Source organism: Mytilus trossulus, chromosome 1 (assembly GCF_036588685.1).
Source record: "Mytilus trossulus isolate FHL-02 chromosome 1, PNRI_Mtr1.1.1.hap1, whole genome shotgun sequence".
Taxonomy (NCBI): domain Eukaryota; kingdom Metazoa; phylum Mollusca; class Bivalvia; order Mytilida; family Mytilidae; genus Mytilus; species Mytilus trossulus.
Window position 1 is genome coordinate 61,414,606 of NC_086373.1, and position 18,913 is coordinate 61,433,518.

Below are 18,913 nucleotides of genomic sequence, written 5' to 3' on the forward strand. Positions count from 1 at the left end.
AACTTAAACCAACCAAGCATATAATTTGTTTACTGCCTTTTGTATACTGACAGTTTATGTGCGTTTAACTGATGTGTTTAAAATGCTTTTAAAGTTAAAAAATAATTACTACACAATTCAGAAAATCAAAAAGTACGTTTGAGAAGCACTAACTAAAGATAATGTTTATTTGCATCTTGAGAGCATAACACAGTTTAAATAACTGCGGAGAAGTAATGAAAGTAGATAGATTCATCTTGCGTCAAAACATTAAAAAAAATTGAGCATACACGTGTAGTTGTCTCCCCTTTCCACCTTTTAACGGAGGACAAATGTACTGTTTACTGTATGAGTGTACCTGTATTTTTAACATAAAGGCGGGCAGCTTTTAACTTCCTCATTCTGCTGCTCATGTTTGTATTGTATTAAGCTGAACATATCTAGATTACATGTAAAATAAAGCTTTTACATGTTTGGTCATCGTATTACATCGAACGTTACACTCTAGCATGACTAGGTAAATGATATATAATTGCTTAAGCTTTTACAAAATAAAGTGGGGGTGAGCGAGAGAATAGAACCATTCCAAATTAATACACTGTCATTGTAGACAAAACCAATTTGAATTATTACTGTCATAAATAAATACCACAATTCCAGGTGTGATTTAACATATAAACATCAATAAAGAAAGAAAAATATAACTGGCTTGGTAGTTTAATTAAAATAATAATAAAAACTACCAAACGCTCTTCATCTTTTCGTTTCTAGTCGAAGAAAAATAATTGGACTCGTAGATAGTCTGATATTTTATATGAAATGTGACGTCTATGAAGATTAATTTTATGTATGTAAATTAAACTTAGTCTGCTACTTACTTGAGTGATAATGAGTCCTTACAAGTGTGTAAAGAAGAAAAAGGAAAACAATTAAGAAGATTTTAAACAATGATAGGAAACGGAAGCCTAGTTGACACGTTTGTTTACGTACATGTATCTGTGTATGTTACACAGTAAATTACATCGAATGAAATAAATGTGACAAGGACATGAAGGATCCAGACATATTGTTCTCTCGTGCCTACAGCATACTAATTGTAAACAAAATTGTGGTTGGATGGGTGTGGGGAGGTCAAGATTTAAAAATATCTACGCTCACTCGTCTAGTCCGGAACATCGCTCTATGTACAATTTAGATCATTTACCAAAGTTTTTAACATTGATTTTAGCTGATACTAATGGAAAACATGATATAAAATAAAACTGAAAAAAAATGCTGACAGTTTTCCTAATATTTATACATGTATAGTGTTTGGGTAGTGTACATGTATGTTATCTGTATATATAACGTTAAGAAGTTAAGTAGACACACTTTATCATTAAAATCAGTTACAAAACATACAACATGGTAAAATCAGTGAATGAATATGTAAACAAAAATATAGTGGAAAATGTATACAAGTATATATTTACCATACAGAAACTTCAAGCAAAATATAGAAATTAAAAACTAGATATTCTGTAAGAATTAAGACATCCTTTATTTATATCTGTCTTTTCACTATACCGATATCTGATATCTGCTAGAGGATTCTAACACGTGGGCAAACATCTATTGAGGTATAATACTATGAAAAATATAAAAAGGCATGTATTTATCTCTTTATAATTATATTGAATGTAATGTATAAAGCGTCAACGAAATAAGTTAAATTAAATGTGATTTATAACTTGTGATTTAACTTTGTTTTACACCAGAATAAAAACGGGGATGTAGTTCAAACAAATTCAACAAAAATGTCCCTTTCAGTGTTTAGATATATATATATATATATATAAGTACGTCTGAGTCAGTGACAACCCTACAACAGATGTATCCATCGGATCGCCATCAATGATGGTGATACATGGCTGTGTACATAATGTATATACAACTCGTCTAAACATCAACCCAACAATGTTAGATCTGTAAATTTGCTTTCGCAAATTTTTGGTTCTTCCCTCGCCGGGATTCGAACCCATGCTACTGTGATATCGTGACACCAAATCGCCTGCACTGCAGCCGTCCCGCTAGACCACACGACCACCTGGGCTCTCAAAAAAAGAGCTTTCGGTGGCCATATGTTACCTTTCCACGTCAGTTTTAATCTAGCGGCGTACTACAGTACATGATATATAAGGCATGAAGATGTTATTGTTACAGATCAGCTAAATTATCTATAGTAAAGGATCCTACAAATTAATGTGAGATACAGTCACAGAAAATAATTATATTCATAAGTACGTCTGAGTCAGTGACAACCCTACAACAGATGTATCCATCGGATCGCCATCAATGATGGTGATACATGGCTGTGTACATAATGTATATACAACTCGTCTAAACATCAACCCAACAATGTTAGATCTGTAAATTTGCTTTCGCAAATTTTTGGTTCTTCCCTCGCCGGGATTCGAACCCATGCTACTGTGATATCGTGACACCAAATCGCCTGCACTGCAGCCGTCCCGCTAGACCACACGACCACCTGGGCTCTCAAAAAAAGAGCTTTCGGTGGCCATATGTTACCTTTCCACGTCAGTTTTAATCTAGCGGCGTACTACAGTACATGATATATAAGGCATGAAGATGTTATTGTTACAGATCAGCTAAATTATCTATAGTAAAGGATCCTACAAATTAATGTGAGATACAGTCACAGAAAATAATTATATTCATAAGTACGTCTGAGTCAGTGACAACCCTACAACAGATGTATCCATCGGATCGCCATCAATGATGGTGATACATGGCTGTGTACATAATGTATATACAACTCGTCTAAACATCAACCCAACAATGTTAGATCTGTAAATTTGGTTTCGCAAATTTTTGGTTCTTCCCTCGCCGGGATAGAAAAGTCTATGTTGTTACGTTGCTGAAAGTCAGCGAAGGCATTGTTTCTTTCACACAAATATAAAGGACATTTAACTAAAAAATGTTTTTCCTCCTCAACGGATACATTGTCATTACAAACTTTACAAAAACGTCTATTTGACGGGATACCACGATAACGCCCAAGTTCTCATTCCAACGGAAAAGTCCCACAACGCATTCTGGCTAAAGTCGATCTCTGTTGTCGTGTCATGTTAGTGGTAATGTACTGCTGTTTTTCAAAGTTTGTTTCAAGACATCTAAAAGTTCGTAATTTTGGCATGTTCACAATATCCAGTTTCCTTTTATTGTGATGTTTTTGACGGAGCAAAGGTTCTGAGTAGTTGGCAATAAATTTTACATTTAGTCCATTTGTGTAGTTATTGTTAAATAGTTCCAAAAGTTCACATTTTTCCATCACTGATTTTAGCTCGTTGTACCATGTTTTCTTATATTTTTCTGATAAAGTTGAATCCCATTGGAAAATACGATTTGGAATTCGACCTACGTGCATACTTGTTATTCTATGCCAAAATCTTATCATGTTACACTGGCGACGGATATATGCAGGGGTCCAACCCATATCACCACAAATGGCCGGAATCGGACTACATTTTCCAACTCCCATAAATGTCCTGATTGCTCTGTATTGGAGTCTTTCAATATTATCGTAAGGATTGTAACCCCAGACACCCGATGTAGAGTCCATGATTGGAACAACTGTACTTGTAAATAATTTTGTGTTTGAAAATATTTTGATGATAAGGCACCAAGTGCTCTACTACTAGCTGTGATGAGTTCGTTCACGCACTCGTTGTATTCTGAGTTTCAGATATTGTAAGTCCTAGGTATCGACATCTTGGTGTGTATTCGATAGTTGTGTTCCCCATCTTAAATACTCTGTCTGAGCACGGAGATGAATTTTGTCTAATGTGCATAACTTTTGTTTTATCACAGTTCACTTTCAAGCTCCATTTCACGGACCAGTTATCCAGTGCTGTTAATTGTTTTTGAAGTCCATTTTCTGTATCCGACATAAGCACAATATCGTCAGCATATAGTAATGTACTGATTTCAAAGTTGGTGTCTAGACGGATTCCACAATCCAAAGCATTAATGTCTGTAGTTAAGTCGTTGATGAAGAGTGCGAATAATGTGGGAGCTAAATTATCTCCTTGCCGAACACCAGATTCGACCGAAAACCAATCTGTAAGAGTACTGTTAAGTCTAACACAGCTTTGAAGGTTTGTATACATGCTTTGGATCGTTCTCAGCATATTTCCATAAACGCCCGCATTAACAAGTTTATGCCTGATGTAAGTATGGTTAACAGAATCGAAAGCCTTGCTAAAGTCTATAAAACATATGTGAGTATCAAGTTTCATTAGCTTTCTGTTTCTTAAAATGGTGCACAGTGTATAAATGTGGTCTAAACAGGATCTCATTTTTCTGAATCCATTCTGTTCGTTACAGAGAGTGTTATTCCGCTCAAAATAAGAGGTAAGTCTGCGATTAAGAATAGAGCTAAACATTTTGGCAACAGTTGACATTAAGCTTATACCACGATATCCAAGTGGATCACGATAGTCTTTTCCATCTTTTAATATAGGATGAATAATACTTTGGCACCAAGGTGAAGGAACTATACCATGAGTAAAGCACATATCAAATAACTTTTGTAACGGGACAGTCAAAATTTTGTTACACAGAATTTCGTTTGGTAAATTATCAACACCTACTGCTTTAACTAGTTTCACAAGTCTCATTGCTTCTTCTGTTTCTTCAATTGAAATATTTCATTAACAAGTTCGGCCGCTAAAATCTCATCATCTTCATCGGTTACGCTATTGAATTCGCGCTCCATTTGTTCAGTTAGTTCGCTTAAATTGTCAACGAATGTATCGTTTACTCGTTTTTTGTCTAATTTAAATAGTTTGGAATATTCGCTTTTCCATCTTTTGAGGACTGGTTCCTGGTCTGTGGAGAAGCTTCCATCCTCCATACGGTCACTGTCAATATCTGGTCTATGTTTTTGCGGCCCTAGCTTATCGATTTCTCTCCAAAATTCTTTTGGATTTGAATCATTTAAATTCTTAATTCTGTCACGGATCGATGCCTGATGAGTGCGTTCACACTGCCGTAATCGTTTGTCAAATTGTTTTCTTTTTTCGATAAAATTGCTCCTGAGAAAATCCTGTGTCCGTTAACACCCTTTACATTTTAGATAATCCTTTTCGGATCGTTAACTTTAGTAAGTAGTTCTCTTAACTCAGTATTTTAATATGGTTTTTGAATTTGTTTTCTCCGTTTTTTGGTAACATTTCCTCCGGCATCTTTAAACGGTAAATGATTATCCATTTCACTATGAAGTACAGTTACAGAGTTTCCGTATAATTTATCGATTTCGTTTTTAACATTTAGACAATTTTCCATTTGTTCAATAACACTTAGAATAGCTCTCGTGCATCGTTGATTTGCGAAAATATCATTCGGAACATTACATACATTATACTTGCGTCTTTTGGAACATACATTACTGTCATTACCGTTTTCACTGTAATTGCTTGTATAATCACTAATTGAAAGACTACATGAAAGAATAGAGTGATCTGGAATTGTTGCTTTTGCGGCCGGAGTTATGTCAAATAGTAAAAGAATGTCTGAAATTAGTTGAACTTTAAACTTTGAATACTTGTGCAAGTCAGCATATGGAACCGCAATATAATCAACCACTGACTTTCCCGTCTTAGAAACATACGTATAGTTGTCGGAGTCCTTTTCTGATCGTCCGTTTAATACACATAGTTTTGCATCTTTGATAAAATCCAAAAAATAATTTCCAAATGCGTTTCGGACGTCGTCAATACTTGACTTTTCGGGAATGAAATCAATTTTATCATCAAAATCTCGTAAATTTCCAATTCTCCCATTAAAATCGCCACATACAAATAAATTAGAACAACCACTGTACAAATATATTTGCGACAACAGAACATCATAATACTCCTGTGCAATATTGCCTCTACTGGAGCGTTCCGGTTTCAAATAACACACACATAGGTGAATAACGAAATTTATGTCATTTTTACACTTAAGAGATATCCATAGAATGTCTTCATAATTATATTTCAAAACGCTACACGTGAAGTTTTCAAGGATACTTTTCGATACTAAAAATCCCACACCACCAGAGCCTCGCCAAGAATTTACAAGTATTTTTTTCCTATTGTTCCCAAACCAATTCGTATCCAAATATATCAATAGATTGATTTGATTGCAGGTGAGTTTCATATATTCCAATTATGTTTAATGAGCAAGGAATTTGTTCCCTTAAAATTCTACTATTCTTCGTATTTTCTGAAAGATACCACCCTTTACAGTTCCAACTTGCAATTTCTAAATTCGACTTTCAATTTTCCTATTTTTTAATGACCCTACCACCACGAATTTCTAGACAAGAATAGTTTTTATAATTTTGCGAATGTTAGCTTCTTGCATACGTTCGTGTCTCGTTTTGTCAGATTCGACGTAGACATGACTGTACATAGGATTGTCTTTAAGTTTCTTTTTTTCTTCAGAACGTTTACACGTTGAGTTTCATTATCAAAGTTAACATGTACCGTTTTGTTCTGTTGATTGGCGTTCGATCCTACGCATTGTACGGTTGTCACATTAAAATCAAGTTCAAGATAGGTAATAATACCGTTAATATATGCCTTGAGAGAATCTTCACTATCATCCGTGTTGGTATTTGGTACACTAGTTTAGAGTGAGTAATGTTCTGTGACACTTGTGTATTGGTTGAGCTTTCACCCTTCTCCAGAGTATCTATTTTGTGTTTAAGACTTTGTATTTCATTATCAAACTTAGCAAACTCTATGTTAATTTCATCTTTCAACGATTTCATTTTACTTGATATTCCGGTCTTAAAACTAACTTCTAAATTCATGATTCGCTGCTCCATGGATTGTCTAAGGGATTCTTGGTTATTACTAACTTTCGTCAATAAATCATAAATGTAATTTACTGACCTTGTACTAGCGGGATTGTCTTGTCCGGGTCCCTTTGCATTAGACGGGTGGGCTAACTGTTCTGAGCTAGACATTTTGTTCGATCGTTTTGCAATTGGTAGGGTCTGTTCCACTTCTGTATCTGACGAAGTACGCCGAGCTTTTCGTCCTGGTTCTCTAGTATTCAACATCTAGATTGGACACTTGAACATTTTGAATAGTTTTTGACACTTTTATAATCCAATGATCAATATAATCCTATAATATCACAATATTTGGTAAGGGCTATCTTTCATACGTCCATTACAAGTAACCTCGTTTTCATATTTCATATATATATTTATGTGCGGATAGCGTATGATTTTTGAAGTATGTAATTTATTCTATTGTGTTTTCAAAATAGTTGTAAACCGGTTTTGGCGGTCAGTATATAATGAAAGTTTGCACGAGATTTAACTATCGAGGTATGGGCAGTGACCATTATCGTACATTTTCTTTCTATTGAAGTTTAATCCGATTTGTATCTTTCGAATGGTAAAATTCGACTGAGTCTGTCACGACTGCGTCCCAATTCTACTGAATGCAATTCGACAGAGATCAGACAGTGACTAGACAGTGAACTGACAATGACGGAAGTTATCCGTTCGAAAACTGTCGGCATACTCGTGGTGATCATGTACTGACGGAACATAATCCTATCACGGTCCGCTCTATCGTATTGCAAACGGCTTTATCGGGTCACAGTCGCATTGTATTCTGTAATTGTCGGCACTCTGAAGTGGGTATCCTTGACGAATTTCGTATTAAGAACGGGACTGTTCTGGAACGGTTCGGCAAAGGCGGTTCGCAATCGACAAGATCTGGATGCAATCTGGAATCAATCGGCAGAAAAACAGCAATGCAAAATTTCTCCATATCATTCCTGTTCCACCGGACACCGTCCAGAAAACACTAAACATTGTTAGGATTTTGATCCGATACATCAGAATCTGTCACGACATAGCCACGATTGTAATCCGAATAGACAATATCGGCTGAGTTTCCCCGAATGTTACGGGACGTACCTAAGTGTCGGGGTGCTTTGCCGAACTATCCGGACCATTCCCGACCTGTAGGAATCTGTTACAAGCTTGAAAGACTGTGTTCAGACAATGATAGGACATTCTAGATAATTGAGAGTACGACTTGTTTACTTTTTGTGTCTTATCGCTGTCTGATCTCAAACGGGAGCAATAATCGGCAATGTGTGAATCCCGCATTTAATTGTAATTGATTTGATCTTATAAAGATAGTAAAAATGACTAAATCTGTCCATGTAATGCATCAAATAAGAAAAAGAAAAAAAATCAAAATCTTTAATGATATTATACATGTATGCAATAATTTTTTTCCATTCACTGATCGTAACAAATTCTTTTTTTTGGGTGAAAAATTGTACTATCGGACGGACGCAGTAAAGGGATCCCAATGTCGGACCATCATTTAAAGTTACTCATTTAAAGTTTTTGTCTGTCAAGTCAATTTCCCCTTATCTGTAGGTGTTAAGTTCAATGAATGCATTAAACATAGAACGCTTTAATAACCAAAATTCTTAATCACAGATTTCTAGATTAAATATATATATTTTAGTATAGACGAAAGAATGGTTTATAGCTCATGTGGTGTACTCCTGAACCTTGGTCGCAAGCGTGTTAATATATGATAGCCTTAGCTCTATGGTGGTCCGCAAATTGTAAAAAAATATCATAAGTACCTAAAAGCTAAGATTCAGCAGATATAAATTCAACAAATGAATAGTGTATGACTACAAAAACAGATGACTGTATTTGTGATTAATAAAGGCATTAAATGAATGCATGTTTGAGTGATGTTTATATAAAAAGTAGGAATAATAAAAAAATAAAACAACGTATAATTTGGACTTGTTCTCCACTTGTTCTTTTGAAGTTGAAGCTTTTAAACTGTAATAATGTTATCTGCATGTGCAATTTGTCTAAGGACATCCTTATATATATACATTTAAGAGTTTCACGTCACTAACAATTTGCATATAACGAGTCTGTTTCCTCTAAATGTTCCTTGATACACTTGTAGATATATTCATACTGATCCTAAAATAAGATAGAAATTATCAGCCATGTAGTAAACAATAGTTATCAAAGGTACCAGGATTATAATTTAGTACGCCAGACGCGCGTTTCGTCTACATAAGACTCATCAGTGACGCTCATATCAAAATATTTATAAAGTAAACAAAACGTATTATTTACTTAATAGATGATTGGAAATATTTTTGGAACAATTCAACGGCTGATCAGCTCTTAAGTCACTGTTCAAAGTGAGGATTAGTATCTTTAAGTGATTGTCCATTTCATTTTTAGATATACGAATTGAATTTTCGGAAGTGTGTCCCCATCTGGAGCATCTGGTGTTTTTTCTTTCTGTAAGGTGTATGCTGTTCAATTATTGTTTGTATTTATAGTTGTAGATATGTTCATCTTAGGACAACAAAACGTTTATTTAAAAAAGAATTACATGTTTTAACTGGATTACATTGATAGCCTTGTATATTCAGGATAAATCTAATGTGTTCGTCAATTTGTTATTGTACGGTGCTACAGTATTTACATGTTATCAGACATGAACATTTTTATATTTGAAACGTATTTATAATATAAAAAAATTACCCCAAAACTTACTAGTTTCATAAAAAATTCAGGACGTCTAACTTGCATTGCTCTAACCAATTGAAAAACATCTACTTCATCGTCTATCTCTATTTTTTCTAAGGCAAGATATAGTGCAACAAACAGTCCACCTTTAGTGCAACCATCGCTGTAAAAAAAATTAATGATAATGATTCACGTTGTTCCTATAACCAGAAATAGTAATTACATAAACACTGATAAATTAAAAATAACTCGAAGTAAGTACAAGTTATCTACAACAAGAATTTTAACATCCTGAAGTACGTTTATCCCAGCACACCCTCAGATGCAGTCTCATGGTGTGCGGGTTAATCTACGATCGTATCCGTATATATCAGTATTTAATCCTGAAGTACGTGTATCCCAGCACACCCTCAGGTACAGTCTCATGGTGTGCGGGTTAATCTACGATCGTATCCGTATATATCAGTATTTTAACATCCTGAAGTACATGTATCCCAGCACACCCTCAGGTACAGTCTCATGGTGTGCGGGTTAATCTACGATCGTATCCGTAAATATCAGTATTTTAACATCCTGAAGTACATGTATCCCAGCACACCCTCAGGTACAGTCTCATGGTGTGCGGGTTAATCTACGATCGTATCCGTAAATATCAGTATTTTAACATCCTGAAGTACGTGTATCCCAGCACACCCTCAGGTACAGTCTCATGGTGTGCGGGTTAATCTACGATCGTATCCGTAAATATCAGTATTTTAACATCCTGAAGTACGTGTATCCCAGCACACCCTCAGGTACAGTCTCATGGTGTGCGGGTTAATCTACGATCGTATCCGTAAATATCAGTATTTTAACATCCTGAAGTACGTGTATCCCAGCACACCCTCAGGTGCAGTCTCATGGTGTGCGGGTTAATCTACGATCGTATCCGTAAATATCAGTATTTTAACATCCTGAAGTACGTGTATCCCAGCACACCCTCAGGTACAGTCTCATGGTGTGCGGGTTAATCTACGATCGTATCCGTATATATCAGTATTTAATCCTGAAGTACGTGTATCCCAGCACACCCTCAGGTACAGTCTCATGGTGTGCGGGTTAATCTACGATCGTATCCGTATATATCAGTATTTTAACATCATGAAGTACGTGTATCCCAGCACACCCTCAGGTGCAGTCTCATGGTGTGCGGGTTAATCTACGATCGTATCCGTATATATCAGTATTTTAACATCATGAAGTACATGTATCCCAGCACACCCTCAGGTGCAGTCTCATGGTGTGCGGGTTAATCTACGATCGTATCCGTAAATATCAGTATTTTAACATCCTGAAGTACATGTATCTCAGCACACCCTCAGGTGCAGTCTCATGGTGTGCGGGTTAATCTACGATCGTATCCGTATATATCAGTATTTAATCCTGAAGTACGTGTATCCCAGCACACCCTCAGGTACAGTCTCATGGTGTGCGGGTTAATCTACGATCGTATCCGTATATATCAGTATTTTAACATCCTGAAGTACATGTATCCCAGCACACCCTCAGGTGCAGTCTCATGGTGTGCGGGTTAATCTACGATCGTATCCGTATATATCAGTATTTTAACATCCTGAAGTAGTACATGTATCTCAGTACACCCTCAGGTGCAGTCTCATGGTGTGCGGGTTAATCTACGATCGTATCCGTATATATCAGTATTTTAACATCCTGAAGTACATGTATCCCAGCACACCCTCAGGTACAGTATCATGGTGTGCGGGTTAATCTACGATCGTATCCGTAAATATCAGTATTTTAACATCCTGAAGTACGTGTATCCCAGCACACCCTCAGGTACAGTCTCATGGTGTGCGGGTTAATCTACGATCGTATCCGTAAATATCAGTATTTTAACATCCTGAAGTACATGTATCCCAGCACACCCTCAGGTACAGTCTCATGGTGTGCGGGTTAATCTACGATCGTATCCGTAAATATCAGTATTTTAACATCCTGAAGTACGTGTATCCCAGCACACCCTCAGGTGCAGTCTCATGGTGTGCGGGTTAATCTACGATCGTATCCGTAAATATCAGTATTTTAACATCCTGAAGTACATGTATCCCAGCACACCCTCAGGTGCAGTCTCATGGTGTGCGGGTTAATCTACGATCGTATCCGTATATATCAGTATTTTAACATCCTGAAGTACATGTATCCCAGCACACCCTCAGGTACAGTCTCATGGTGTGCGGGTTAATCTACGATCGTATCCGTAAATATCAGTATTTTAACATCCTGAAGTACGTGTATCCCAGCACACCCTCAGGTACAGTCTCATGGTGTGCGGGTTAATCTACGATCGTATCCGTATATATCAGTATTTAATCCTGAAGTACGTGTATCCCAGCACACCCTCAGGTACAGTCTCATGGTGTGCGGGTTAATCTACGATCGTATCCGTATATATCAGTATTTTAACATCCTGAAGTACATGTATCCCAGCACACCCTCAGGTACAGTCTCATGGTGTGCGGGTTAATCTACGATCGTATCCGTAAATATCAGTATTTTAACATCCTGAAGTACGTGTATCCCAGCACACCCTCAGGTGCAGTCTCATGGTGTGCGGGTTAATCTACGATCGTATCCGTATATATCAGTATTTTAACATCCTGAAGTACGTGTATCCCAGCACACCCTCAGGTACAGTCTCATGGTGTGCGGGTTAATCTACGATCGTATCCGTAAATATCAGTATTTTAACATCCTGAAGTACGTGTATCCCAGCACACCCTCAGGTACAGTCTCATGGTGTGCGGGTTAATCTACGATCGTATCCGTATATATCAGTATTTAATCCTGAAGTACGTGTATCCCAGCACACCCTCAGGTACAGTCTCATGGTGTGCGGGTTAATCTACGATCGTATCCGTATATATCAGTATTTAATCCTGAAGTACGTGTATCCCAGCACACCCTCAGGTACAGTCTCATGGTGTGCGGGTTAATCTACGATCGTATCCGTATATATCAGTATTTTAACATCCTGAAGTACATGTATCCCAGCACACCCTCAGGTACAGTCTCATGGTGTGCGGGTTACTTAAGGATGTTTACAGTACTGAAGGTTGTTCTAATATCTATGTGTACGGATATGGACGTAGATAACGAATGTATGTCTGGTTTTCTTCCGAACCCGGCGATTTTAAGGAAAATTCGAACAGAACGTGTTATTTAAAACAGTGTGATTGAAATATCGGAATGTGACATATTTTCCACGAGGTGTAGGAACCCTGAGATGGAGCACTAGAGGTAGTCGAGTATGAGACGTTTTTTTTTATTCCAGAGACAGAGAAACTTGAATAATATTTGTCGCTCAATATAGCGACCGTTACGTCATTGTTTTGTAGATTATATTGTTGCTATTATGCGATGCCAGTGTTTTGTGTTTTGTTTTAATATAGTTTATTTAAGGTAAATGACCTTAAATTCTGGAGGAAATCCTCATTATATATGTTATAATTTTGTGTGGTTAACAATAATTGGTCACTGCTGCATTCCTTGTCCAAACATTGTGTTTGTTTCTTTGTATTTAGCACTTATAGTTAGGTGTTTAACAGTTCATTTAAACCTTAATGTTATTCCCATTTTCCCTCGTCTAAAATTACTACAACATAACTACACTCACATTATTTTATTCTAAGACTATTCTGAATAACATACCTGCTAACAACAGTAATTGAACCTTTGTCTTTTTTCCAGCAGACTTTTACTTTTTTAAGAATACCAAGCAGAATGCTCGATGGAAGCTTAGTAACACTTGCCACGTTCAATTTACTTGCCGAAAAAACAGTTATCGTTCTCTGGTCCTTTTTCTGAGGAGGAAAGAGAGTTAAAGCGTTATACCACACAGTTACTGTTCACGTTTCAGAGTATTATGTTTTAAATATTCTTTTAAAAAGTTTTATTCTACAAATAACAATGTTTGCACGGTCACATCAACTTTAGGTTTAAAGAATTTATATGATGTAGTGAATTCGTAAATAGTAAAATGATTGTTTATTTAATGTGCTGACCATAAGTCAAGAAAGTTAACTGAAATAATTGCATATGAGTCTATTTAATTTTTTAATAATTTAACACTTACATCTATATGTAGGCATCCGAACAGTAAAAAAAACATTTGATTACAACTTATATTGGCAATCATACCAATGATCTGGCGTATCAAATTATAATCTTGGTACCTTTGATAACTATTTTTCACCACTGGGTCGATACCACTGTTGGTGGACGTTTCGTCCCCGAGAGTATCACCAGCCCAGTAGTCAGCACTCCGGTGTTGACATGAATATCAATTATATGGTCTTTTTAATAAATGACCTGTTTACAAAACTTTGAATTTTTCTAAAAACTAAGGATTTTCTGATCCCAGGTAATCCTGGTACCTTTGATTACTATTATAATATACCTCATATTCTTTTTTTTTTATATTGAATAATAAGATATGGCTAGAAATAAATCCTACTAACTGGACCAAACAAACACATTAGATAGTTGCAGCCAATGTTTTGAAACGAACAGAGATAAAAACACTCTCTTTATTGTATATATCGGATCGAACGTCCTCATTCTGAACGTACATGTACGCGCATGCTATTGTATCCACCAAACAACGTCAAGAGGACTCCCTATTTTATGATGGAATTTACTTCAGGTATTTGTAAAGTCCAGATATGACCTGCTATGACCACATTTGTATCGATAGTAAACTCTTTAGGGGTTCTTTAATGTGTTGCCATTTTGGAACTAACATATGCTCGAATAGACAGACAATCGAATCATGCAACTGAATATTAAAAACCAAAACTGCTTTTTGATAAATAACAAAATGTTAATTGAGATAAGTACTTTGCCTCATACCGTCTGAATTTTAAGCAGTGTTTTATGTCCCTTGTATGTTTAATCGTGGAACCTTCATATTCACCTTATGATGTAAAGTCAGCTGAAACTCCTCTGTGTTAGATGAATCTTCTTGCAAAATAGAAAATTGTTCAAACTCCAGAACTTTCTGTTCTTCATCCCATAACGGAGCATTCTGTCAAAATACAATTTTATATTTACACACACTTTTATTATTATAAGTTATACAAATTAAATAAAAGAACCTAATGACAATGTGAAATGTCAAATTAATTTCAAAAATAATTAAATGCAAATGATCACTTTTCTTATATGTATTTAAATATTTTGAACAGTAATGAACTATTTAGCTAGATTTAAAACCAGGTTTAATCCACTATTTTCTACATACGAAAATTCCTCTACCGAGTCAGGATAAGGACAGTTATTAGCCATTCGTTTGATGGGTTTGAGCTTTTAATTTTACAATTTGATCAGGGACTTTCCTTTTTGAAACTCCTTGGAGTTCAGTTTTTTTTGTGATTTTATTTTTTTCTTTCGAAATGTGATAAATGCAGCAAAACGAAAGGTTTTTCAAATAGTCTCGTACGTTAACGGTATTGTGACATTCCAAATCAAATAAACTCACACACTAATCAAATAAACCTATTACCTTGTTCAACTGGTCCAACAATACCACAATATTAGAATCATGGTCATACACCATTGTCCAGAAATCTACAACAGTTTTCTCTAAAGGACACTGTGTTACCAAAAATTTACTATTCTCTGCATATCCCTGTGATGAAAAATGTATTGTATTATTATGTTATAAAATAAGGCAAATGATATTTCACTTTCATACAAGTTTACCTTCACTATACACCAGTTTTGATACTGTAACAGTAAGATTTGGCTGTACGGGACAAAGAAAAAACCCAATCCTGTTATTATAAATTATTATGTTCTACTATTTGTTTTGCTGTGAGAACCTTGAAAAAAGCATAAATGAACTACAAACTGCATGTAACTCAAAGCTTCGAAAATTTATTGTCGTAAAATTTAAATTCCAAATTCATAGCAATTGTTTCTTGGAATACCAAAATTATAGAATCAGAATAAACACAGTAGCATGTTGTTATATTTACATTGTACTCACGACGTATGTTATCTGACATATAAAGTTTAAGAAGTTACAAAGGAATAATCAAACGTATGAGAACGTCAAACAAAAGAGATCTCAAAAGTTTAATAACTACGTGATCAACGCAAAAGAGCCTTTTGGCGAAGGTAAAATGTTATACGTATTGTCAACAAGTAGTTTAAACATATCTTTTTATAGTGGATTGTCAAAAAGGCATGAGTGTACCGATTATTCATCTGCTAGAGGAGTATTCTGAAAACACGGACGGTTCAGTACTAATGGCACATGTTATTTTGTAAGAAAAATATATTTTATATAAAACATCTGAATATCATAGTTTTATTCACTATTTGGTTCTAAATACAATTAACATAATGAAAAAAATATTTAACTTAGTTATAAGTACTAAGTATGTTCTCGAAAAGTTTTTCGATGTGTTACTCTTTTGAAACTTAAAACAATAAAGTGTGACAAAAAAAAACTCACTGGTATGATGACTGCGTTGATGTAATCATTACGTGTTTTACCATATGACATCAGGTACGGTCTATAATTGTCATCTAAAACAAAATACAATAAATACTTCATAATGGATACACTCCAGTGAAACTTGGTATTTCTTATGCATTCTATTTTGTCTGTTTAATCCAGGGAATTAATTCATTTTCTTTAACTCGTGTATGTGAGATGTACTTTTTTGTGTGTAATAAACATGCAAGGTCCTTTATGTAACTATCATTTCCTTTTTAACCATACTTTACGTTTTTTCCGCCCGTTATCGGAGGCATTCTGATATCATTAGTAATCACGTCTCTTTCTTTTTATCTAATGAAGTTGTCTCGTTGGCATTTTTCACATCCTTTCTTTTATAATCTTGTTATCTTTTTTTAAATTCTTGTTTGGAATCGTATGTCTAGAGTTTACTTTACTTGACAAAATTTTGCGCAACTTTGATACTCCCTATGTAACTCATGCATTGCGTATAACAAACTTCCGTTGGTTTGTGGTCATATGGAAATTTGATAAACTGACAAAATAAGTACTTACGTGGAAATATTTTGTTTGCTGAATTTTTGGATATGTTTTCCTTTGATGTTGCTGCAGTAAAAACTGAAGGAGGATACAAAGGTCTTAGCGCTTCCAATCTCTATATGAAACGAAAGATCAAATAGACAACGAATTATTCATGCTATTGTATAAAGTGAAAAGGCAAATGCAGAAATGTACTCATGTTCAGCCCTTCAAAGACATACAAACAAAGGTAAAATGGTATTAGAACTACAATTGAAAAATATAAAAATTTCATTGTACATGGAAATTAGACGATTTGGTATTAGTGCCAATGATACGAATTTCCATCTAAGTGTTAAAGGTAAACACGAAATATTTGCTCACACCTCACATCAAGCTATAAAGGCCCCAGTATATGACTAGTGTGAAACAACTCAAATCAGAAAACAAACCGTCTAATTTATTAAATAAAAAGAGAAACGAGAAACCTTTGAACCACATCAACAAACGACAACCACTGAAAAAGAATTTTGTCTGTATTTTTTTACAAAGTTGCGTGTTCTGAATGAATGTACAAAAACCCTGATTTGCTTTTTTGTTGAGTTTTGTGTCATTATTATGATATGAAATAGAACATGTTTCCAATCCAAAAGAAAATCCATTAATACCTTTACCTGAAATTGACTTTTATACAGATCTTGATTTCGTGGTAGGGTTGCTTGTTCATGATCTGAAATGTATTGACAAAATCCATTCTTTGGAATAGCCGTTTCTGGTACAGTAAACAGTTCTAATAAGGCTTCAAAGACTGCTTCATATTGTTCCTGTAATTGACATTAAAAAGACGTACACTTTACGTTACCTTTAGCTTAAATCATGAAATAAACACTGAGGGTCGGTTGCAAACATCACTTTACTACAATCGGGATGACTTCAGCTTCTCAACTGTGAACTGTTCATTTCCATGTACATTGTAGCACCTGCCTAGCAGCGCCTGCATGTGGAGTATATCTCATCAAGCTATAGACCATCCATTTTTTATCATGGATTCCTTGATATAAAACTGCTGTCACAAGGAACCTATCTAACCAAGAGTTCAAAGTGGTGAAGTTGAAATCCTCTTTCAGAAAATTTGACGAACGCTATGAAGAATTAGTTGACAGTTATGGAATATCTGTTTTACAGTACACGACGGATATATTCTAATTGTAATCACAGTTTTATGCTCTTTTCATCGAATGCCACCATTCACTTTTGACGTATTACCGATTTTATACTTACATCTAGGGGTGCAACATTTTTTGTTCGAAGTTTGGGTTGGTTTGAGTTTAATGAACGACAGAACAGTTTTGTTTTGATCTGTTTAATAGTTTTGCCCCTTTATAAAGACCCTTTCTAAGAATATGCGTCATTTATCAAATAATCAATTCAGGTTAAAACTCAAAGTGAAGTTAACAATTCAAGTGAATTATTCCAGTTTAATAGCGAATGCTTTACAAAAAAGGCTACTTGCGGGTATCATCCAAAGTGTAGTCGTTTCTACAACAATGTTACCTACATGTGTTTGAACCATGTTTATTCTGTCTTTTCTTGCCATCTGTATATACTCCATTATATTTACATGACCAACTTTCTTTCCATTTTCATATAATGCATCTATAGCTATAAATGTACCTGTCCGTCCAATTCCAGCACTTGATAAAAGAAAAAGTGTTTTGATTAATACACTGCATAAATAGAATCACGTCAGACAATTTCTTTACGCGCTTACGCAACGTACTTGGTATAGACATTGAATGTCTGGAGTGGTCAACGTTTCTAAACGCATACAGCAAATACAATGAATAACAAGCAAAGGACTAAACCTTTTGTGTTGATTTAATGCTGAATAATATAATAAAAAAGAGAATACTTAATCATTCTTTTTTTCTCTTTTCATGATAATGCATGAACATGCATGCACTTTATTCTTTAACTCTATAGGCACTATTGAAATAGACACTAGAAGGACTCAAATTGGGAACACAACTTCTCCTATTTTATGTATTTTGTGTCTTTGTTTTACTAGCGTACAACACTCAATAGTTTACCTAGGACTAAATAATAATCCAAAGAATTCTATATCTTGAATATATAGGCAAATGACTACTCAAACAACAGTATTTGGAAACTGTTCAACAAACACATTTAATGACCAACAAAGGGGGATTGATTAAAATTTACTATTGCATTATTCATGTTCTAAGGGTCAACGAATTTGTTCTTTTTAAAAATATTATGAACTGAAGTGTTGACAA

At 35.1% G+C, this 18,913-nt stretch overlaps 1 protein-coding gene across 1 annotated transcript in view; it reads right to left on the bottom strand.

The window, feature by feature from the left end:
• Positions 1 to 8,899: 8,899 nt before the first annotated feature.
• Positions 8,900 to 18,913, bottom strand: part of LOC134683781 (receptor-type tyrosine-protein phosphatase T-like) — a 61,032-nt gene continuing 51,018 nt past the window's right edge. Inside the window, exons 23-31 of the mRNA XM_063543123.1 lie at positions 18,175 to 18,310; positions 17,291 to 17,440; positions 16,653 to 16,752; positions 16,092 to 16,165; positions 15,135 to 15,260; positions 14,547 to 14,657; positions 13,283 to 13,434; positions 9,602 to 9,737; positions 8,900 to 9,013 (exon numbers count right to left, since the gene is read on the bottom strand). Coding sequence (XP_063399193.1) covers positions 8,939 to 9,013; positions 9,602 to 9,737; positions 13,283 to 13,434; positions 14,547 to 14,657; positions 15,135 to 15,260; positions 16,092 to 16,165; positions 16,653 to 16,752; positions 17,291 to 17,440; positions 18,175 to 18,310 — 1,060 coding nt within the window. The 3' untranslated portion in view covers positions 8,900 to 8,938. The remainder of the gene's footprint in view (positions 9,014 to 9,601; positions 9,738 to 13,282; positions 13,435 to 14,546; positions 14,658 to 15,134; positions 15,261 to 16,091; positions 16,166 to 16,652; positions 16,753 to 17,290; positions 17,441 to 18,174; positions 18,311 to 18,913) is intronic.